At 39.5% G+C, this 24,675-nt stretch overlaps 1 protein-coding gene across 2 annotated transcripts in view; it reads right to left on the bottom strand.

Annotated features, from left to right (window-relative positions):
• Nucleotides 1-290: 290 nt before the first annotated feature.
• CEP85L (centrosomal protein 85 like) overlaps nt 291-24,675 on the bottom strand; it is a 106,846-nt gene continuing 82,461 nt past the window's right edge. For both annotated transcript variants that reach the window (XM_040058089.2, XM_040058090.2), the window contains exons 5-13: nt 16,949-17,066; nt 14,748-14,924; nt 12,935-13,087; nt 12,498-12,652; nt 10,834-10,951; nt 10,467-10,517; nt 6,716-6,823; nt 6,090-6,303; nt 291-5,008 (exon numbers count right to left, since the gene is read on the bottom strand). In XM_040058089.2, the coding sequence (XP_039914023.1) occupies nt 4,845-5,008; nt 6,090-6,303; nt 6,716-6,823; nt 10,467-10,517; nt 10,834-10,951; nt 12,498-12,652; nt 12,935-13,087; nt 14,748-14,924; nt 16,949-17,066 (1,258 nt within the window). In that variant the 3' untranslated portion in view covers nt 291-4,844. The remainder of the gene's footprint in view (nt 5,009-6,089; nt 6,304-6,715; nt 6,824-10,466; nt 10,518-10,833; nt 10,952-12,497; nt 12,653-12,934; nt 13,088-14,747; nt 14,925-16,948; nt 17,067-24,675) is intronic.

The raw sequence follows: 24,675 nt of genomic DNA, 5'->3' as shown, positions 1-24,675 counted from the left end.
TCCAAGATGGCCAACAGAACCATCGGGGAATGCTGCTCTGAAGTCTTTTTATCACACAGAAATAATATTTTTTATATCAAGGCCTTGATTCAAAATGAAACAAAACAAAGCAAAACAAAACACCAGGGAGAGAGAGCTTGGTCAGCTGGTATTCAGCAGAACAGACCACTGAAGGGAAGCTAGGGTGGGTGTTGGGAAGATGTTTCATGATTCCTTTCTTGCCTCCAGTGTTGGTCACTTCTGTCACGTGCCAGATACTGGAAAAATGAGAACCATGAAAAATTCATTTTTGTAACAAAATTTATTTCTGCTCTGTGGATACAAATCCCAAACATCAACAAACAAATTCCAGTGGAAAAATACCAGTCATTAACAATGAAAACTTTTATTATTATTTAATAAATAGAACTTTGGCATTCAAAATTCTAGCTGTAAATCCTACTTTAAAAAATTACAAAAAGAGGCAAGAACAACAAGCCTAAAGCTGAGCCAGCCAGTGGCTCCTTTACTTTTTACAATGAACACATTGTGATTAAGTCATGACAACTCTATTTACATATGAGGTATTCTGAGCAGTTCAAAAATTGAACCCAATTTACAAAACTACCAGTCTTCAGGGACTGATCCAGTACATATGTCAGCTGTGCTTTTAAAAGAGAGCTCCAGACACTCCTCCTCACTGAACTAATGATATACTGTAATTAATATACACAGAAAAAAACACATTATGATTTGTGTTTCCTGCTCACACATCGTATTCAAAGAAGCTGCATACAACAACCAGCCTAACATTCGAAGTGTACACCTAGTATCTAGTTTCAGTACTTCTGTTTCTAGACATCAGGCAAGAGTTCTTACTACAAAAGCTTATTAACAAAGTAATGGCAGGTGAGAAGAAAACAAGGTGCAGTCATCAGCACGCTAACAAGCTATCTGAAGTTCCAGGGGAATATACATTTACTTCAGGCTAAAAAGGCACAAAGGTATGCAGCTGTGGAATTAATATTGCTAATGAGCTACTGGAATAAATCATCCCTTTAGATAACAACCAATGATCTGTCTGCAGTGCAGTTTAAGAATGCAGATTAGGTCAGCAGATCTTTTCTCCAGTCATGGTAGAACTCATCATATTAACGAGAAGAACACAATTATACTTCCAACTGCACCTGCATCACACCACCGAGATGGGCAAGGAAAACTGGAGCGAATTATGCCCTGATGGAGAGACAAGCGTGCTGTCACTGCCTGTGCTATGGCAGCAGATCGTGGAGGAAAGGGTTTGCTTTCTTCCTCTCCTTGTGCTCTTACCCTTCTCAGGAAAATCTAAAAAATATTTGAAGCAAAAGACAGACAGCAAAGGAAGTAAGGAAACTTTTTGAAGTGAAAAGGATGGAATTTCAGCTCTTGAATGACTTCATGACCACCATCAGTTTGAAATGCTGGAACCCAAGTGGGTGGTTACAGCAAATCTCCCCAATTTCACACACCTGTCACACCACAGAGCTGTACAGCAGAGTTCAGCAAGATAAATCACATTTACATGACTGAGCTGCATTACTTCTATATAGTAAATACTTCTATATAGTGAATACATAATCTATAGCTTGTCATAAGATGGTTACTTTCCATGTCTTTTTCAAAATACATTCTTAAATACAGTAGTTACTGTAAGTATCTTCTAGAGGACCATATAACTTCTACCTGAAACTGTACAACATGTTACTGTACAGTTTTGCAGACAGCCAGGACGGTGCAGTATCAATTCACCTGCAGTTTGTTTTCAGCCCTTGGGATTGTCTAATAGCTACAGCAAAAAGTTGTCATGACTAAATCGAAGCAATTCCAATGTTAACATTCGTTAATCACCTCTGTATTAAATATGCTGAATGAGACCACACACACTATATTTTAACCAATTAAACAGTCATGCATATCTTAGACAAAGCTTATTCCATTTAGAGGCATCTGTAAACTGATGCATATATAGTAATTGCTACCACTACAACAGGCCAAATTTTAAGAAATCAAAGCAAAGTACTGTATCGCTGTAAATAATCAATTGGTAATCTGCATCTTTGGCTCACACATCCATCATTCACCTCCCTACTTTAATTTGACTGAGGCAGATAAACTCAGGGGGTTTTAAAACCAAGTGCTTTCATGTCAACATAAATATTACAGGTTCTGTAACAAAAACATTAGAACACAAGATTACAGCACTGCAATCAAAAGTATTATGAATAAAATGGGATCTCTTCCCAGAGGGCCTTTCAACTTGAAGAGCATAAAAGCTCTGAAAGTGCTTGGCAAATACTGATCTCAACTTTGCAGTACAGCCATCACCATTTAGCAGGACGGACAGTGGAGAAATACCAGCCAAGTGACAAGCTTAATAGTTCCAAGTGACTCAAAAGATCTGATCCCTTCTAACTGCTCTATTAAACTCCTCGTTACTTCCAACAAATGTAGATAAACGTGGGTTTTGGTGATTTTTTAATAGATACAACACTGCCATCTAAGGAAGCAGCAACGTGTAACTTGTGTGTTTCCTCTCTCCCTAATACTTCTGATTTATTATCTGAAATGCTTTTGTTGAATTCTGATAGGAGACAGATGCCATAAACTAAAGACTACTTCACTGCAGGGACGAACCCAACCATCCACACCAGAGGAAGGAGCTGAAGCCTTAGCACTGTCAGAGGCACAGGAAACTGTGCAAGCCCATAGGAACAAAGACCCTTGTTTTCAGATTTGCACTAGTATAAAAGTACACCTTTGATGTAGCAGGTGTGTACTAATGTGGAATTAATATTGTTAATGAGCTACCAGAATAAATCATTCCTTTAGATAACAACCAATGATCTGTTTGCAATAAGAACGCAGATTAGTTCAGAACATCTTTTCCCCACTCATAGCAGAACTCATCATATCAATGAGAAAAGCACAATTACACTTCCAGCTGCACCTGCATCACACCACTGAGAAGGACAAGGAAGACTGGAACAAATTATGCCCTGATGGAGTGACTGAAGTGCATCTAGAGAAACAGCACAGAAATTTAAAATAAAATGGCCTCGTTTTCTTCCTTGAAGCAGACACTAGATAGCTTCACTTAAGATTTTATCTAGACACTGTTTTAGTGCCCACAGGAGCTGAACCAGTCAGATTAATCTATCTGATAACACCTTGTAGCAGTAATATAAATAGCAACACTAATTTTCACAAATTAGACCAAGCAGAGTTTCAGGATAGAGAAAATGGTCAAATAAATAAATCCATACAGCTAAAAACAATTAAACCCCTAAATTATAAAAACATTAACAGTAACTGTTAAACAATGAACAGAAAGCAAAACATCACCAAATCAGAAAACTGAAGATACTAATTTTTGCCATAAAAATGTTAAGCTAGAATTAACTTGGCTCAAACTGCTAAGCTTTCCAAGAGATTTCTGCTGTTATCCCTACTTCAGATCAGTTGACTGCCTTGTACCTTAAGGCATCTGAAACCTTCTTGCAATACCATACAAGTAAGTGACACACATATTTTTCTTAACAGTGTGATTTAAAAATGGTTTTGCTCTTTGCAAGTTTTTGTTTCCCTCAAATACTATTTTCCCTTAAATACTATTTTTCTCCATGTATAACTGTTCAGCAAACTTGCAGTGATGTTCCTGGAAATGTCAACTGTCCCATGGGAGTTAGACAGCACTGCCAAGTGACACTCATTGAGTAAGCAATGGAACATGAGCTTACTATTTTATGTAATTGCTTCCTACAAAAATGGAGAAATTAAGATTTTCCAAACAATGTGGAAAATTTTTCAGTCCTCAGATAGCCAAGTACTTTATACTGCTAACTGGAAACATTCTGTTTTGAGCTTTAATTTTGCCAAGGGTCAAATGCCCTTTTTGTAGCTGTGGTAAAAATGGCTGAGGTGGTGTACAACCTTAACAGAGGCCTTCAGGAACAAAATACAGCAACATTTTGAAATGGAAAGGACCTAAAGGGAAAAATAAGTACAAACACCAAAATACAGTTGTTGGTTGTTTTGGGGGGTTTTTCTGATAGCCATGGAGTATGCTGGTTTTATGTCTTACAGCTTCTCTGGTTTGTCACAGACTTTGTACTATTGAAACTTCTTAGAGCAATGTGAGAGTACTTCAAACAATCTGATACAGCTGTATTTTATACACTTGTTTGCATAAAGGAGTTAAATGGGGTTTTTCTGCTACTGTACAAACAAGGTAGACATCCATTACTAAAAACATCTTTCTTATATCCTAATTTTTGACAACTTAGCAACAAACAGTTGCTTTGAAGAACAATTACTTTTTGAGTGCTTCAAGATTGTTCTAATTGCAATTCTTAGAGCGAAGTGCAGCGGCAGAAGCCTCTGGCTCCACCATGTACAACCAGACACACACATGCATAGGTTCTTCGACCCTCTCCCCTAAGATCTGAACTCAGATAATGCCACACAAACCCTTGATGAAGGAAAGCACTGAGAGTTGTAGCAGCATGGCTGTTCTGAAGCTCTGGTTCCAAACACTAGGCAAAGTAATAAAATGAGCCCAAATGAAGGAAACAGAGCGTCCAACTGAATCATTCTTCACAGCTTGTTCCTACATTCAGTAGTTTGGAGAAAAGATTTCTTGCAGTTTGTACCACTGTTCACGTGATGACCGTCCCGGCACACCGGACTCCCGAGGTCAATTCCGCACAGCCCCCGGAGATGCGTGTCTGGTGCTATTTGCAGCCTTCCCGTATGGCTCTTCAATGGAAATGCAAAGACCTGTGGCACAGCAGCACCCAGTACGGTGTGTGCTGCAGGACGGAGCGCTGTCATTGAGTGATGCAGTTGTCCCCCATGTCCTGAGCGTAGCGGTCCGACATTATAGTCCTTAACTCATCAATATCCTTCCGCAGCTGGCAAACGTCCAAGAGCTTCTTCGAAAGGGTCTCTGTGCTGTGGTAATTTTCACTCTCTTCAGATGAACAGCTCAGTGCTATGAAAAACAACACCCAAAGTTAAAGCTCCGGCATCTGTGTCTTGTGAATACTGTAACTAGTCACCTCCTTGGAAATAAGAGGCATCTTAATTACATCAAGACAATGTCACACTTCGGTGTGATGAAAAGTCTACAAAATGGGGTACCATGTGAACTTAAATTCAATTCAGAGCCCATCAGTGCTTCTCTGAAAGACACCCAAGACCTAGACTTCCTGAAGTCTGATGAATCAGAACAGCAGTGGGAAAAAATGGGTAGAGCAGCCATTTTCTAGAGGCTTTGGGGCTTTCTACAGTCACTCAGAAAAGAGGGTGAGCAGGCGTGTAGCAGCTCTTCCTGAACAAACACTGTACGCTACCTTTCTACCTTGCTGAGGGTTCAGTTCAGCAACCTGTCTACCAGATGAATTTCAATTAACATTCAGAAAACATCAGAATATGATACATTCAGGTCAATAAAACCAGCGTGTTAGAAGGAAAGACCTAACATAAACTTTGTCTGACTGGTTTTAGGGCATGCTTCTCATTTCCTGGTTAAATTTAACAGCTTAGTAAATGTTGAAGACTGGATGAACAGCACAAGAGATGAAGTTACCAGGCACAAGGCTTTTTTAAAACACCTGGACACCCCCACTCCCAAACCAGACATACACATATTCAAACAGTAGATGGATATTCCTATCACTTGACCCCAAGGGCTTAAAAACAAAGCACAAGATGAGTTTAGCATCTGTTAACCCTCATACTGATGGCAGTGTGTCTCAGGAGGGACAGACACCTGGCTAAACACCTTTCTTTTCTCAGCAGTGAACAGATCCATGACTGGGTCCACATGAAGAGCCAGCTGCTTGCTCTCCTGACCTGGCAAAGACCTGTGTTGTCACATGCATTTAGTGGCCCAGAGGCACTAGGAGCCCAGCTTTCCCAGAGAGCTCCGTGAGATCATGCACCACTGCTCCCTCTGCACAGCAAGGGGACACAAGCTTGTCCAGCTGGCAAGTTCAAGCACCATATTAGCTAAACTGTTATTCCTTTGTGTCAAAACATTTATTAAACACCGGAAAGCCAACACCACTTACATCTGATTCCCAGCAATAAGGAAAGGTTAGGCTCCTTGCCCTGAGCTCTCTGGGTAAGAATACTGCACAGTGCTTTCAAGTCAAACAAGCAGTGGGACATTTCCTTGAACAACTGGTCTGCTACAGGCATCTTCTCAGATACTGGCTGCCTGGACTGCTCCACCAGCCGCATCTGCTCCTTCAGGCAGGCATTCTCTTCCATCAGTCTTTGGTTCTTTGTGAAAAGCAAACGGAAAAAAGGGGAAAAGGAGAAAGTTAGTATGCAGCATTCACTGTAGCAGACAGTTTCAAGTCACAAATATTACAATTAAAAATAATTAATTTCCAAACATATAATCAGTATTTCTGTACCCCTCCAAAGAGCAGCATACAGACAGCTTTTACATGGGTATTTCACAATATTATTACTTAGCCATCTTCACCTTTTAAGTTCCCACTTCTTCAGGTAGGGGTGGCATGAATTATAAATCCGCATGATATATGCAGGACATAGGTATGATATATAATACGTTTAAGTCTGTAATTAAGCTCATAAAACCCTATTAAAGGATCTTATAATCATTCTATAAGATTCTTCCTAGCTCTGGTGTGGTTGGAGGTTGGGTTACTGGTGCTATATTGCTTACTTCAGAGAGAGTTTTATTCAACTGCTCTATATGTCTTTCTTTTTCCTCAAGTTCATTTGTCATCTTCTGAATTATCAGCTTTTCTTGTGAAAGCTTCTCTTGCATAGACTGAAATGAATGAAAACACAGGTTAATGATCTTAAACAACAACAAATAAAAAAAGCCGCTGTCAATTCCTCAGTTTTCAACCACAGAGTGCAAACTGAGAAATCATAAGATACTGCCAAAATAGAATTTTCAGGGTGAATTCAGCATGAGCACAGGTGCCTTTACTCTTGAAAGTACTCATATTTATTCCACAACTTGGATTTTAAATCTGTAGATATGTCTTTCCAGGTCATCTGGCAAAATTCAGAAAGAGGAATATTTAAGCCATATTATCTCAATACTAACAATGAATAGAGACTATATAAAATCCTGGTGCTTTCAAACAGAGATCTCTTCAGCTGTGACTTGCCACCTGTAAGATTTATCAGTAGTGATGAGAAGGCGGGGAGTAATGAGAAGCAAGGCAGGCCCAACACTAAATGAAGTTTTTAAAGACCTGGCTGGTCACAGGAGGTGTTGCAGCATTGACAAGAGTTCCCTGCTCATTCAGCTTGACATTGCACAAGCAGTGGGTAGTCAGTACTCTGTCATACTCTTTGCAAAACTGGAAAACGATGGTGCTAACATTTACAGACTTAATGAAGACTAAAAAAAATCCCAACACTTTATTTTCATGTCAGCAGTAAGAATGAGCAAGCAGAACCCAGATACGACTATTTGTTTTTAAAACCATTTCATACACTTGATCTGCTGCTCCTTTTACCCACAGCATGCCCCTCAAAAGGAAGTGCTGAAGTAACGTGTATCCTAAAGATAAGCTCTTTGAGAAAGCACAGTTACACACGCCAGTGGGAGGAAGGAGGCAAAGGAAACACCCTGGGCCAGGAGAGGGCAGGAAAAAACTGCTTCAGGCATTTCCTTTGCGTGCTTGCAGATGAGCAGAACCTGCAGTGCTGTTGAATCATTGCCTTTAGATTTTTAGAAACATTATCTAGTGAGCAGAATAGCCATTACTATGTTGGACTGAAGGTCCTTCTTGCTCCATCTGTGGCATACAGATGTCATACTTAAGAAACATGAAGTGAGCAGGGCTATGCAGTGCCAAAAACACCCTCCCAGCTTCCCAGTATCTTCCAATTTTAACAGTCTTTGATGAAGATCAAGTTCAGGGACATCCAGTGCCCCAGCTATGATAGATGCATTAGGGCTACCACTCACATTCATGTTCATGTCAACAACAGACAAAAAAGGTTTTGACTGTGCAACCTTCTGGAATGGGGGAGGTGGTAGGGAAGACAGGGTGAGAAATATTAACCTTCCCCAGTGTATTTTCAGAACTACATGTGCCACTAAATTTACATGACTCTGCAAACTAAGCAAAAAACAACTTTCAGAATATTTAAAGCAATGTACACATGTTCAGCTCAAGATTTGTTCCACATAATGGGAACTGCTAGAAGTAGAAATCAGTGTTGATTTTAAAAAGATACACGTAAGATCTATCATTCTCTGTTACCCTCATCTTAAAGCTCAGAAAAAGCACATGTACTTAAGAGCTTGGCTGAATCTACCGTGCTAAAATTTCCCCGTTTCTCATGGTGCTATGAATTCTCCATACTTCATCGTTAATTTTTCCATGTGCTTTCCAAAGTTACGACTTGGTGGCAATGTTCCCAGCTTGGCACAGTTGGGGTTTATTGTGACTGACAAGATTGACAAATGCACTTTGGGTAACATAGGCATTGTACAATCTGACTTACTTCTACTCTCTTTTTTTGTACCAAAACTGATAGTTTTGTGATATCTAAATTAATCATGTAAATATGAAGTTCTTTTTAAAAACACAACTGTCATCTAAAATTCTTCTCTTTCTAAAGATGCACTATATCTATGCAGCACAGCATCTTGCCATGACAAACCAAAACTTTAATCCCTCTCACTCAGAGCAACAAATCTATGAAGTAAAACCATACAAGGAAGATCAAAATAATTTCACCATGATTATGAGCAAATAGAAACCAATACTGCTTTATACAACTGCTGTCTGAAACAGAATTTGTTTTCAGTTTGCAAGTTAAAAACAATGAACTGAAATAAATTCTCAAGCATAAGTTTGCAACGTGGCAGAAGACAGGGAATAAAATGAGATCATCTTAGCTGAAGATAAATTGCATCTCTGTGCCGATAAGGGATTTCAATTTCTAATGAACTAATTTTCAACGCTTCCCAGGTCACACATATGGAAAGCTGGGGAGATCAAGGATACAAAGAAGCTGCTACAGTCCGTAAGTAATTTGAGGGCTGACACCATTTTCAAATCTTATTTTCTGTCCTTATATAAAATAACTCAAGAGGAAAAGTAAGAGAAAGTCCTGGAGAACAGAACAGTACCCTGTTCACAGGCAGTCACAACTATTCAGCATTTCCCAGTCCAGCGCCCTTAAGTCATGTCAGGTTAAGCACACAAAACACTGAGGATCACTAGTCTCAAGATAAAGGTGATGGTGAGAAAAAGACCAGAAAGTTTAGGAAACACAGAAAGATTCTGATTGATGATAATACCCTTAGCAAGTTGTGTGTATCTCTGATAAGCAGAGATATATTATTTATATGTAAATAATCTTAATTACAAAAAGGGACAGAGAACCTCAAAAAGGTTAGTGAATTTCAAGCTGAACTTCTTTTAAATTATGTAACATCTGAAACAACATTTGCATGTATCATAGTTTTTGCATATACCAGTCTGCTCCATGCAAACATCTCAGTTTGATAAAATCAGTCTTCTTCAAACCTGGAGAAGCTAAGTAAGTCAATTTCCTTTTCAGTTAACATATATACCTCATGTTGCAACTTAAATTCTCCCACTGCTTCTCTACAGACACATTTCATACACTGCAATCTATTCAAACAAATATATGGCTGTTGACGGGAATCAAGCCTCCTATTGACCATGGCAGAGAAAAGCAATTTAATGGTGGGAGACAACTTTTAATAGACAAATCACATTCTAGAAGAGAATTTGGCTTTAATAGAGTTTGACTTCAATACTTGCTGAAAACAGAGTTTAGATTTTTTTTAAATGCTCAGCTTTTTCTATGGCAAACCTTCCTCTCTAAAAGCTGTATAATGTTTCTTTTTCTCCACAACAAATAATGGTCACTGAGTAACTTTCAACACTCTGTTAATCAGATCTACAGAGCTGCAGCTGACTCCCAGCTGACAACATCTGCTGTCTGGAAAAATCTTTGGCTCTAAGCTGGGTGCCCAAGATCCACCAAGACAGTTAAGGTATCTAAGTGTCAGAACCCAACTGAACAGGTTGAAGTGGGATGATTTAGAAAGGCGCCTGTCTCTTCTAACAATGAAGAGCAACAACAAACTGAACAACGAAACTCCTAAGCAACAGCACTTTTGTACTTCGGATGATCCACCAGACCAGCAGAATAAGGATGAGACATAGCAACATTTTTTCACTTTTTGATGAGTACCAGTGAAGTGCTAAACCACAGAGACATAACAACTACACTACGAGCCTGCAAAAGAACATGGGTAGACTACAGTCCATCTGTAAGATTAAGTTTTTGGCATTTCTCCTCTTGACTCCTATTCAGAAAGACCGAAGAATAAAATTCAATGTTAGCAATGTTACTCTTATGAACTAAAAATGCACACAGTAAACAACAGAATATACATGCTTCCTTACCTGCATGTCCAGAATCAGTCCAGTTATCTGATTTTGTTGATTGTCTATGACCTAGAATATAAAATTGAGCAATTGAGAAGGCTTGAATCTCTTCAGATTGTTATGTAAAAATTAGCCTAGAGGTGTGTAGACATAGATTGTAAATAGCATCTTTAAAAATGCAAATGACAAGACAGTTCAACTCTGACAGAAGACAAAATTCATGCAAAATCAATGCTCTGAACAGAGACAGGCAGGTCTTGAAAAGTCATCTGAATTAGCAACAAATATGTAATTCTTTAGCGAGATATTTGTTTCTAAATTAAAAAAAAGGGAAGTGCAGAGCTTAAGGTTAAAGATGCCACCAGCCTATTATTTGCAAACTAACCTTACTGGCTTTCTCATTCTTCTCTTTGAGACATTCATTCTCATTCTGAAGCTGTTTTGTGTCCAACATAGGAAGCCGAATACCATCTTCCAGGCATTTTTCTACTTTCTGTTGTAAACTGCCATTCAACATGAAAGAAAGATTAAGTGGGCTAACAGAAACCAGAGGTTTGTGTGCTTTAGGAAGAATTTAGGAACTTGCACCATCTTCCCAACCATAACTATAAAACTGTACCTAGCAGAATCCAGCCTTATCAACGAGCATATAGTTCATGCACCAACAGTGCATGAACGATGCCTTAACTGTTCAAGTTACCATGGCACTGACAAAGCCAGATTCAAGCAGACGAATGCCGGTTTGATGTGCCATACTCTGTGCTGAGTCTCCCAACAGGCAGAGCTCCAGCAGTACTGCGTAGGAAGAGAGGGCAGAGAAGAGCAAAGCAAAGCTTCGTGGTGCTCAAGGCTGCTCTGTGCTATGGGGGGAGGCAAGCCATAGATCAGACGCATCTGTGAACCTTCACAGCTTTGGGAGCTTTTAAACCAGATTGTCTCACAAGGGAACATACAACTCCAAGTGGAGTCCAGAATCAGACAGTGAGCCAGTGCTGGTGGCCCATCCATCACACCCTCCGTGACTTGTAATGGGGAGCCCAAGGCCATTCCTGCCAGGAATGCTCCCACACAAGGGCATGGCCTTCAGACCCTCCATTGCTCAACTCAACCCTCACGTGTAGCTACAGCCTCTGTCTGCTCACCTTTCTCTCAGAAAGGAAATACACTTTATTAGTGCTAATCTTGCAGTCTAATTTAGAAACCAGAGGTCACCCCAACTATTTGTAGGCTTTCAGAAAAGACAGAATGATCCCCCCCTAGATTATGAGAGCACGAAGGCCTTCCACTGGTAAGATGGAAACAATGTGTCAACAATTTGGCTGGCGAGGTGTCCCAGCCAGCTCGCCTTTCATCATGGAAACCTTTCACACTCCTGCGGCATGCACCTTTACCCAACAGAGGGGCAAGGAACTGCAGGAACATCCACAGACACTTAAAAGTGATTCTCCCCACCTTTCCTCTAATAAAAAAAAAATAAATTGTTTAAGTAGGTCCCCTGATCTAAAATAGAACATAGTAGCAAAGTCTCCATCTCTTACCTGGATATTCTTGGATATCTGTCCCATTTGTTTTTTCATACTTAGGCAAGTTCAGTGACAACACATTAGCTACAGCTATATTTCCTTGTATAAACTGGCACCCTCGATGAAAAGGTAAGAAATAGCTGGGATTTCTTGAAATCTTTGACCCTTCCTTGATATACCCATCAGCCAATATCCAGTTTTTCCACAGCTCATAACAGGATCAGTTATTAAATAGCCATACTGACAGCTTCTATATGATGCCCCTTTGCCACACAAGTTTGTTCCATCCTCTATCAGCCAACAGACTATGATGCCATCGCTGGAGTGTCCCACATCCTTAAATACAGACAGCAAAGAATGCCCCAGGCTCACTTTTCTCTGTGGTATTAGCTACAGACTGCCACAGAGCAACTTGCAAAACCCTTATCATAAAAAATCCTTAGCACTGTAATAGATTAAGACTGCAGATAGCACCAGGTGGGGCAGCACACACATTGCAGGGCACAGCCTGAGCAGCTGTTCATACCTCTGCACTGTTGTGACCAGCTCTTTCTCTTTCTTCTTCTGAGACGCCAGCTGTAATTCTTTCTCTCTGCACTGCGACCGCGCCTCTCCGAGCTTCTTTTCCAACTCAGCCATGGTTTCTTGAAGTTGCTTGTTCTTCTCTTCTAGAATTTGCAGCTAACACAAGGTTACATTAGTCAGACACAGTGTCACACCAGCAGAAGGCCTTGTGTCAGACCACAGCCTTGCAACTGTCAGCTGCAACACCCCTGTCACTAATCTGACTGTGAGAAATACTAATTCCTACAGTGCTTTCTAAAAGATTGAAATATTTCTCTTCCTAAACGTAAGGGTGAAAAAAAAGGAAATTCTGAAACAGTAAAAGATTTGAGTAAAAGATTTCAGAACAGGGAGCTTGCTTATATTTTTTAAATGTAAAACAAACCCCCTTTACCTTACCTGTTTAGTCTGCCCTTCTATATCATCCAGTGTTGGAAGGTCAGCCAAGTATTTTTCTAAGGTTTCAATTCGTCTTTGTTTTTCTTTGTTTTGCTCAGACTCTTTCTGGCATTTCTTTTTCAGGCTGTTAATATATCGGTCTCTAGTTTTAAGCTAGAATAAAGAAAGAATACATGCTTTATGATAACAGTAAAAATAAGCCTGCTTTGGAGGCAGAGGCTGTTAACTGTCCAAGAATTGTACTCTCAGCTGCATGAAAGTGTTGGCTAAGCGCAGGACACAAAACCAAAAATTAATCCCAACAACTTCAAGTTGTAGGCCCATACGTGTCCTCAAATCACAGCTGCCCAGAACAATTCCTTAATGGCATATGAACTGAAAATAGAAACAGTTCAACACTTGAAATACTGTTAATTCTTTCAGCCACTGAGATGTTCATATGCAATACAAAATCAGGATATATTTTAGTTCTTCTGGACTAGGAAAACAACTTAAAACATGAGGACCAAGAACTTAAAGCTACCAAAAATGGAAGCCAAACCCCTGACTTTGATGTAGTCTGACAATCACATCAGAGGACATCGGATCAGAATAGCTGCTTTCTTAAACACCTTTTCTACAGGCACCTTAATTTTCCATAAGCTTGGAAAAGATTTTTTTTTTATTATGTTACATTTGTTAGTGTTCCTTGTACTTCTTTTGCTTTATTACCTAGATCAAAAAAGTGCAAAGGCAGGAAAAAAGAGTATTTTCCCCTGTCCCTGCCTGCCCTCTCTTGAGAGCTTTTTGTTCAGTGCATAGAATGGATGGGTGTTAAGGGGCAAATCAGGACTGTGCAGAGAATCAGGCTCCAACCTACAGACCATGCTGCTAATACAAGCACTGCTGCACAGGTTCTCTCCCCTGCCACTGCCTGCCAGCTCCTACACAGTGAGGAATCCAGGCAGGAAAAGCTCACAAAGAGGGAAGCAGAAGTATCCAATTCCTGCCCTTCCTGCCTCAGTGAAAAGCATACTGAGGGTTCACAGGAAATGGTAAGGCAGAATTTTGAGATTATTTATGCAGTCTTCTTTGTCTTCCCACCTAACACTTCACTGTATCACACTGCGTGTATCCACTGAACCTGATATAATATAAATTAAGCCCAGTAATTAAAGAAGATGAGGTAACAGTGACAACGTACCCCTAAAACATTAATTAGGAACCCCTTGGTCAATGGCACATTCCTGCTTGCAATAAAGGAAGGCTGTGAGTACATTCAGAACTACCCCTGGGAATTCCTCAAGCCTGCAAAGAAAGCCTTTGTCGAAACTGTTCCAAGAACACAGCTATCTTTGTCTCAGACTAAAGTCCACTCTGCACATTCTAACAAAGCTACAAGAGAATCACTCGTGCTAAATGGGCACATGCAGGCTGGAAAGTACATCTCAAAGCTTGAGGGACACATTTACAAACCATGCTAAAAATAAGGATTCAATTTTCACAATCTATGTTTTTAAGTGATAGTTTATTTACTGTAATAAACACTACAAGCTACAAGAATGAGCAGCTTATCCCAAAGCTTAACTGATACCCGATTAAAACTGTTAACATGATTACCATTTTATCTAGTATCACTTTCTAGGATATATACTCTGCAGGTCCAGATTTATCCATTACCAACACCTGAAATCATTAATCTTCTTCTTCTATCACAGATAGTTTAGCGACCTTTTGAAAATAACTCAAACACCCATACACTGAGTTGCTTTCTAGCAAACATATGCTGCTTCAAAAGTGACAAAAGGAAATGTGGAACAGGAAAGACACTTACCTTCTCCTCCATCTTCTTTTTCTCCTCACTAGATTTGTTTGAAAGTTGTTTCACAATTTCACTGAGTTGCAACTCCTTGCTCTCAGCTGCTGCAATCTTTCGCTCCAGCTCCTCAAGGTGGGATGCTGATCTTTCTGAAATGTGAGGTTGCAGTGGTGCGCTCTCATACTGTGGTTGCTTATGAAAAGAAATAAAATAATCACACAAATGAACACACACACCGCTGTACACTTCAACTGCAGAGCAAGAAATGGCCCTGCATCTTTTTTTTTAGCTGTCAGGAAGGGTGGGGTTTGATTTTTCAAACACTGAAATATGTAACAACAGTATGTGTTTCAGGAATCTGAAGCAAAAGACAAAGAAGCTGGACACCTTTACATTCATAACAAATGCACAAGAACATTGTGTGGCCACTTTCCCCCCCAAGATTTATGGAAGATGTGTGATCCCAAAATAAATCCCTATAAATGCTGATAAAAAGCATTTTCCAAACAAATCACCAGCACTGCATTATCATACCATCTCCTGGGAAGAAAATCACTTTAAGATTACAATGAATATACTGAAGTAAGAGACACTTCAGTGTGAAGACCCTCCTAAAGCAGAACATCAGTACTAGTCAAAGCTTAGACCTATCACTCCTAGGGAGAGAACGGTGCAGGAACAAGCCTGAGACTAGAGCTACAGCCAGAAGACAGGTCTCCTGTCTTTTGTTCTGTATACCAAAACTTCCATCTCCACTGCCCAGAGACAGACAAGCACCAAATGGAAGTTGGCTGCATGTGGGATGAAAAAGGAGATGCATCCCATTAGGCTTTCAATTTCAAGATTCTTTTAATAACATAAGTTGGTTATCTTTAAAAATACTGTCTGTGTAATTTCTTTAACTAGAGACATACCTTCAGCAAAGTATTAAGAGATTAAACTTTCTTTAAATTAGATTTGCTTTTATAAATTTGTCCTGTAGAAGCCAAGCAGAAACCCAAATACATTATAAACTTTGAAGTTTCTTTAAATAATGAAAGAGGAATGTACCTGCTGCTTTATTTGAAGCATAACATACTAAGACATATGCACTAAAATTTCAGGTTTTGCAATGATGTTTCCTTTGTTTGTTTTTCTGGGTGTTTTCTTTGCATATTCTCTCTTGCCTCCCCCTCCCAGAATAAAAATTCTGAACCTAGACAGATTTTAAAGGATTTTGTAAAAGAAGATCTGCAAGCAACAAAAGCCTAGACGTTCTTAGATGTCACAAAAAGTCTCTGTATACCTAACTTCGACTGAGTCTCCACCTGAATTTCTCTGCTGTCACAAAACCAGTCTCACCGGATGTACAGCTGCGTTATTCCAAGTACACAAATAAATCATGTCCTGCTCAAGTACCCTAGGTGAGATCCTAGTGCAGCGTTTGTGACAGAAAAAGATAACATAATAAAAGAGGGACAGAAAAGCTATTTCTCTGCATATCTGTCTTTAACAATCCCTTGCTGCATTGCCTTTTAGATATACCAAGGCCTGGAGATGGAATTTGTATGATGTAAGCAGCCACAGCCTTCACACTGGTCTGCATTTCTTGGTGAACCTTTGCTACCTCATCCTTATGCTACTTGATACCTGTGCTAGGTAGATGAAATTTAGTGTATACAAAATGCCACCAGACATTCTCTTTCAGGGTAAGTGCTCCCTAGGAGTTCTAGCCCATATCCTTTTCAGGTGTCTTGTGAAAAGGTATTCCACCAGTCTGCTTGCCTTCTCATATCTCCTCCATCTACTCTACCCATAAAATTTAACCATCTAACCAGGAGGGCAGTACCTCCCCCTCTTCAGAAAACCTCTCATTAGTTATTTTCAGATACTATCCTATCAAACTATTTTTTCTCCTACTATCTCCCTGTAGGACTACCATACATGCATGCTGTTAAACTCTTATTTCTATAGCGTCACAATCCCTCATTGCTATCTTATATCAGACTTCAAGGATGTACAAGATTTTAACAAAACTTAGCTTTCTGCAAATATAAGATAAACTAAAACACTTAGAAGGTCTTCTCTACACAATTTGCAGCTATGCAATTACACAGCCATCAATAATCACAAAAGCTCTGCACTTTGGCTCGCAGAAAATTGTGAACATGCTTTTAGGTGCCAGTTACTGGGCAGTGGAAAGCTTTGCTGAAAGAAATGTATGTTTTTCATCCTACCTGTAAGTTAGTCAGGTACGGTTCCTCGCAGTTCACAAGATGGCTCAGCCTTGCATGTTGAGCTCGTATTTCATTCTCCCTTATCTTCTGATGTAAATTGTTAATTTGCTGATTTTGCCTGTAATACACAAATTTAATTTGGAAATAAAAAAGGAATGAAACAGAGATTTAGAAAAACAGAGATCTTAAGACTTGCACTGAAGAATACATTAACAATGGTATTCAACTATCCTGGATCTACACTAGCTGTGGGCTTTTTCCCACTGCAGGCAGACTGCAACTATCGAAATACAATTTTAAAACTCTATCAATTTTGTGTGGGTTGAGGGAGGCTTCTGTTGCCATTTGCTGCTAGGGTTGGAAGCATAAGCAGGGAAAAGCATACAGAAAGCAGAACAAAACCAAACAAAAATGGCACCTTCGTTTCACTTGGACTTCTCCTGCTTGGCTCCTCTCTTTACCAGAGCTGACTTCTGACAGAAGTTGAAGAGATTTACAAAATCAGGGGGAACAGAAAGAACTTAAGAAGAAAAGGTCATTATGTAAGATAATCAGCACAGCTTCCCTCCAAGGTTTGGCCTTTTCCTTTGCTTAAGGCTTTCTCAATCAACTGCTCTACATAAAATGTACCTTCCCCTCGGGTAAAATACTGCACTGTGTGCTAAAACAAGTACCATGCACCAACTGCTTGGCCAGTGTACAGCAGAAACAGTATCAGCAGTGTATCATTATTTAATTATAACAGAAATCGTATCAGTGTTTAAATCATGACTGCATTTGAACTAGGCAGGACTGCAGGGCAAACACCTGTCAGGTCTCTGCCCCAGCCCAAGTCACAGCCCCACGAGGTGTGCAGTAGCTGTCAGCACCCACCAGAAACATACAGAGACCTTGTCAATAAACTTAAAACCAATCTTGTGCTCGCTGTTAATTTTCACTTTTCCTTCTTTTTTAGCCTAGGAGATATTTGCATGCAAGCATGAATTTTTTTTTTAGAGTGTTTCACCTCTAAGCACAGAGCACGACTGGCTTTTGTGAAAACATGGACACTGTACCCAGGTGACTAAACCCAATCTGAAGAGGAGATAAACAGCAAATATAGATTAAGGGAAAAGACCTGCCTGTGCACACACTGGAAAAGCAAATCCTGCAAAGTATATAGAAAAATAAAATCTGTTGCCTTTTTAAAAATCTGGAAGGGTTGTATTTAGGAAGAGCATCTTGGAAACATTAGCATGTGTATACAAAATATGCATTATATAGTCTTATAAACTAACATGAAATAAGTATTAGTTGAAATGATGCCAACTGCAAATTTTAACAGGATGCTAAAACCCAGCTAAAAGCTGAAGGGACCATTTTAGCTATTCACATTCTTCTAGCTAGTCATCAGCCAACTGTACCCCTATTATTTGGGGTACAAGAGGAATATCATATTTAAAAAATATTGAATATAGTAGAAGTTACACATTTCCCAGCTAGATGTGTTAAAGAAGACAGGATGAGAACATGGTTTTTTTTCCTGTTTCCCTATTTTTATATCTGTAAAGAACAGCAATGAATGGAAAACCAGTATACGTAAGTTGCCATTTGTTGGTACTTTAGAACAACTTATTCAACATTAATAAATAAGGAGAGAGCAAGTGAATGTATTCATGTGACTCCATAGCAAGTCTTAATATATTTTATTATCAGCACAGGTAATTTTAAGGCTTCTCCGTTCCCTCTATAACTAGATTGAACAAGCCTGCACAAATACAAGAGGAGTACGTGAGACCAAAAGACTGTGTACAATTCTGGTTGTCATCTGTAAGATGGTACTACAAACAAAAAACTTCCAACTTATTTTGGGTCATTAGGTAAAGAAATATGCTCTTAATTTATAAAAGACCTTATAAAAGACCAAGACTTTGTATAATCATATAAGGAAATATGAAGTCTTGATGACTTCTCTGCATGCCCCGTCACAGACAACAAAATTATTTAGTATGAGTTATCCAAACCTGTGAACTGAAGCAAATCTTCTAATTATTTTCTTATTCTCATTATTTCCTAGACAGATCTATTAAAATTTATTTGTTTTAAAATCATTTATGTGTTTTAAAATTATTTATCCACTTGTCAGATACCCCTTGAAAGCACTATATGACTTTCTGTTTATGGCTCATTTCAATTTAGCAGTGTCTTCCATCCCAGGCAGGATTTCAAGAGCCTTAATACTACAGCCTGGAGAGTATGTTTTAAAATATTTTTGAACTACCAGTGTAGTTTCAACTACATTACCATATTTCCTTTCATAATCCTTCCCCTACTCTACCAAATCCCTATTGGAAAAAAGGTAAAACAAGTTAATCTGAGACAATACAGAATTTAACTAGCTCGCTTCTTTTCACTCTGCAAAGCATGAAACTCTCCATTATTATATAACCTTGCCAACAAAACACTCTAGAAATGTTTTAAGGCTGTGTAGACCCCACTTCTTCACCTAACTGCCTCTGTGAAAAAAAACATTAACCTCATGGCACCCAGAAACAAACATTTTGTTGTGTAACCAGAGACTCTGAGCTTTATTTAAAGGGAATCTAGAAAGTTCAGTTGCTCTCAAAAACACAGGTTGCCTATTACAGTGGGAACACTGTCCCCAGAAGGCTCCCTATTACCAATCTCTAAAAATACAAAATCAAAATCAGCCTTTAGCATTTAGCTGCCTCCAAGTTTCTGTCAAGCTCCTCAACCTGTAGTGCTTCCAGAAGCCATCTGAGTACAAGTGGGCACATGCTGTGGCCTGAGTTCAGGGCATGGGGGAATCCAACAGGAATCCAGGCTTCAGGGCACAGAAACCAGACCCCACCTCACACATCTGGGTTTAGTCAAAGTACTGTACCTAGGTACCATGGGAACTGCTTTCCTTCACAACAGCCTTATTATTTTTCCCCATAAGTGAGTGTTACAATTTTATGTTGACAGCAAAGGAAGAGTTAATGTGTTGTGCAGTTGTACTGTGTGAGTGTCATGGCACTTTTCACATGGTTTCATTCAGCCCCTTTGTCCAAATGCAAACCCCACTATTCTACTTGAAGTGTCTGTCTTGACACATCCCTTCCCCTTGCACTGACTAAAGCAGAAGAGAACAGAAGGCTGAGCCAAAGTCATCAACCAACCAAAGGGACTCAGAGCTGAGAATTTTGTTTAAAAAGAAAATAAATAAAAGTTGAAAAATTAAAAGAAATCAGAAAAGGCAGGAATAAATCCATTCTTTTGGAAGGGATATTTTAGTGTTCCTTATGTAAAGTGATCTTCCAGAAGGAAGATGGCATTAAATGATGCATAAACCGTAAATATTCTATCCAATCATTAATACAAACATGAGACTAATAACATTGTTTTCACAAACACTTCTGACACAAACCTTTCCAGCTGTTCCTCAAGCTGTAGTATTATTTCCAGAAACTGGGGGTGGCAGTGCAGAAATAAACAGACAAAAAGAGAATCTAAAATCTAAACTCCCCTTGAGGCAGGAAAAGACTGCCTGGTATACAGAAGAGTTCTGCACTGAAGAAATCTTGTCTTTTTCTTCAGGTATAATGATTTAAAGGTATTTTCTTTTCCTTCAGAAGCTACCTGCTTGCTATATTTTCATCTTTTTTTTTTTTTTTTTTTTTTTTTAATTTCACTGATATACTGGACTATGCCTTTTCATCCCCTTTTTTGAACCTCCAACCACAATTTATAAAAAACCTGAGATCAAATCCTCCTCCTAGGTACATCGTGAGGGAATTCTGAGGAGAAGTAACAGGTTATCCAACATACAAGACTAAAAGTGGTGGATATGTGCTGCTCTATGGTCTCCTGAACCAGCTTTTATGTCTCAGTTCCCACATGTTAGCTATTTACATTCTAGCTAGATTATTTACAGAAAGCCTTATCATTTTCACAAAGTAATGACTTTGGCTTACTTCCAGGTCTTATAAACACGTATTTTGCTTCCTTTTCTTCCATTACCTTGAACATTCTTTATTTTCATAAACAAAATCTCAAGGCTTCAGCCATGTTCCACTACTTCGGAACAATGACATTTTGTTAGGAAGGAAAAGTTACAAACCTGTCATGGCAGATTGTACCATTCTCTCGCCTTTCCCAGAATGACCAACTACCACCCCTACATGAAATCCTAACACTAGAGACCAGGCTACCAAAGATGCTGATTCTGCATAACTATTTCCTTGGCATTTAAAGAGAGTAGTATTCCTTATCTTTCTGCCTGCCACAGATACTTCTATTAGTAATCCCCTCATCCTGTGACTCTACTTAAAAAGCCGTCTAGAATTCAGAGGAAAACTTCTGATGCTACTTGACCCTAACTGAATCTATTGAAATGACCAAAAAGAAAGTTAGAACCGTAACAATGAAGTATCAAGGGAAAGAGGGGGAGGTCTCCATTTTGATTCAATTGCAGTTCTGTCCTCTAGCTCAAACAATCCCCTACAAAAATTCAAGTCAGCACAGAGGATGTGGGATAGCAGAGAGCAGCACTCAACTCAACGTGCACAAGCCTGGACTGTCTTCAGAGATCAGAATTAACAAACTGCTTAATATACAAACTGCTCCTCCCTAAGTGTCAAAAATATTTGTATATACATAGCTGACATTCACTTAATTTTCTCACATTCACACTAGATAAGTGGGGACAGATACTTATACAGACACACATGCAGTTGTCTGGAAATAAACCATATTTCTTGAATCTGGGACTAGCTCACCCATTCTCCATAAGCCCATCTCACCCCTTACTTACTCTAACATGAAAGAGCCTTTAGAAACCCACATCTGCCAGAGAAGCATTTCGCCCCCCCCCAAAACTTCTAAACTATTCTTTATTTTTAAATTAGCCTAAATCTAAGTCCCACACTCCAAGCCAAGGTTTATATCATTATCTTCAAACAATTCAGGGACTTTAGAACAGAGCTTCCTCCGCTACAGAAGGGACACTAGTAACTTCTTAAGAAACCAAATGGCAATTGATGCTTACCTTCAAAAGTCACAAGTTAACAATAATTTGCTGCTTTAGGTGAAAATGGCTGAGCACATTTCTTCAGGATACAAAGTAAAACACAACATGAATCCCTCTGTATTACAAATATAGCTTATTCCATACTGCAGCTGGAGGTATGCTGCTTTGTTTTGTTCCTTAAGTAGGACACAATTTTTTATATCCCTTTGTTTTAGAGGCATGATCTCTTGGGACCAGAAGTCCAAACGTGCAGAGTGCTGATAGGGAAAGAGATCCTTAGTACACAAAGTCCTAAAAACAACGTGAATTGGTTTTCCGGAATTCAGAAGATAATGCCAAAAAACTCCAACATCAGCAAAACTGGTGAGAAAAGATCTCAAAATTCCTATGCAATAAAGTCTCCTTTTTTTTTGTGTTATTGTTCCAAGTGAACCTTTCTTCCAGTCACAGCAGAACTCACCTTGAAGGGAAGATGGGAACACTGTCTTCGAGAGTCAAGACATGATCTCTGATCTGGATAGATTGGTGTGGGCCTGACATTTCTAAGTCTAAGGGATTTTAGCCTGCTAACAGTGCTAACTGTTTCCCAAGGGAAAAGTTCTCAAGAAAGCCTCTTCCCAAAACAATCTTGGCAAAACAACCATCCTTTCCCAAAACAATCTTTCTCCAGGTGGCATTTTGCTGTTTCTCCAGTTTAGCGAATGGAATTAGAGAGGTGTCGTTCCTAGTCACGAATCATGTTAAGTCTATATCAGAACAGCTTAGGAAAGGTGGTAAGAATTAGACAATAAAGCCTTCTATACTCTTTGCCTTCTGAAATACTTGGAGTCTTTCATCTTTCATGTCCTACAGCAACAGATTGGTTCTTTGAGGTATTTTTGAATGAATTGCATAAAGCTTGAAATGCTTGCCTGGCGCACAGGAGGTGAGCTAGTGCTAAAGCAAGGCAGGCAAGAGCACAGACAGCAACTCTACTTTCTCCAAAGCCTTGGGCTACTTATTCAAGGGCGTGAGGAAAAAGGGGAACACAGACACAAATGTCTCCTCAGAGAGAGGACTGCACTCCCCCTCCAGGTGGGAGCTCTTCAGCTTCTGCAGTCTCTTGACAGGACAAACACAGAGCAACTCCTGCACCTCCCCTGCAGTTCTGCCAAATACTAGAACTTTCTAAAAAATATTTAAATCTACAGAATATAAAATGGTCTAGCACCAGTTCCAAAGAAAAATATCTGAGACTCCACTGACCAACGCTCCCCAGTGTTGTACCACAAAAAGCAAACACCGCCCAACCACGGCCAGGGAGAGACAAGCATTCAAGCCTGAGGGAGGCCTTGATGGCCAGCTTGGACACTTCAGGGAAGACGGGCTCATCAGCTGGAGAGATCTCAAAGAATAACAAACGCTACCCGATGTCTAGGAAACATCATGTAGGAGGGAAGAATAAGTCATATTAGGAAAAATTTTCTAACATTTGAGCTAATTAATCACCAAACTGCCCGAGCCAGAAAGGCTGTAGTACACCTTCTATTGCAGATACCAGTAGTGTAAGCATCTAGTGACAGCACTACTGCCTGCCTTCCCCAGGGCCTGGCAGCCAGGTTAAATAGGACCTTTCTAGCCCTACATCCTTTCATCATTGCCAAGACTTAGGTTACTAGATGAAAACTAATTTTATCACTGTCACTAGCATTCACATCTGACAAAGTGACCTTTTAAAACAGCTAAAATAGTTAGTCTGTAATAAAACCTTCCCAAACGTTTACCAGCTCAAGACATACAGAAGTCTCATCCACAAGTCACCTGGGTGATTGCTGGTTCTGAAAAAAAAATAAAAGCCTTTTTTCCACACCATAATTGGAAGCAAAATGCAATTTACACAGCAAAGCACTCTGAGGAGTTTCCTCACAGCTCCACTCCTGCACAGGACTCCCTGTTATACACACATGCACTCACCACGTGTGCGGTACAAAGCTGCAGGTTCCTCAAAAATGCCATCAAATTATCACTCAAGTGGATATGCTAATGCTGCAGACCTTAACACGGCAATCAAAATTAAAAGAATCACAGCTTTATACTAGCATGAAAATGAGCACTATTGGAGCACATACACTTTCATGTCATCTACTGAAGTCAGGACAATTTGATACAAGGCAAAGAAAAAATCTACTTCTCTTGTTCCAGTGAAAACATCTAATTCTAATTTAGATATGGATTAAAAAGTTAATGATTTAGGAACCATTTTAAGAATGTACTTGTTACACTCTGAGGGGTAACAGCTATTCACTAAAATTGCTCTTCCAAATCTACCTTTCCTTAAAAAGCTATTGAAATGCTCTTATGCAAGAGAACACTGCATGCACAGGGTTATTCTCAGCAGCTTGTGTCATATGCCCAGATATCTGGCATTTATTCACGCACCTACTACATGCAGCCCTTGCCACACAAACTCTGCCAGGAGTTTCCGTGCCAGAGGCATCTACAGCGGCAGGTCAGCCTCAAGAGACAATTCAGCATTGCACCAAACACTGCAATTTCACTGGTGTTAATATGCTGAACAGAGGAGCGAGGTGAAGAATTAAAATGTGATGCTGTAATTTTCTAAACCAATACAAACACTGCTGGCTCCCTCTGGTGCTAAATATAATGTAATGTTACATACTAAGCTTCCAGAGAAATAAGGCAATGATACAATCCAATTATTTCGTACAGGAGGTGA

The sequence above is a fragment of the Hirundo rustica genome, chromosome 3 (genome assembly GCF_015227805.2).
Source record: "Hirundo rustica isolate bHirRus1 chromosome 3, bHirRus1.pri.v3, whole genome shotgun sequence".
NCBI classification, from domain to species: Eukaryota; Metazoa; Chordata; class Aves; order Passeriformes; family Hirundinidae; genus Hirundo; species Hirundo rustica.
This window is presented reverse-complemented; position numbering and strand designations above follow the sequence as displayed.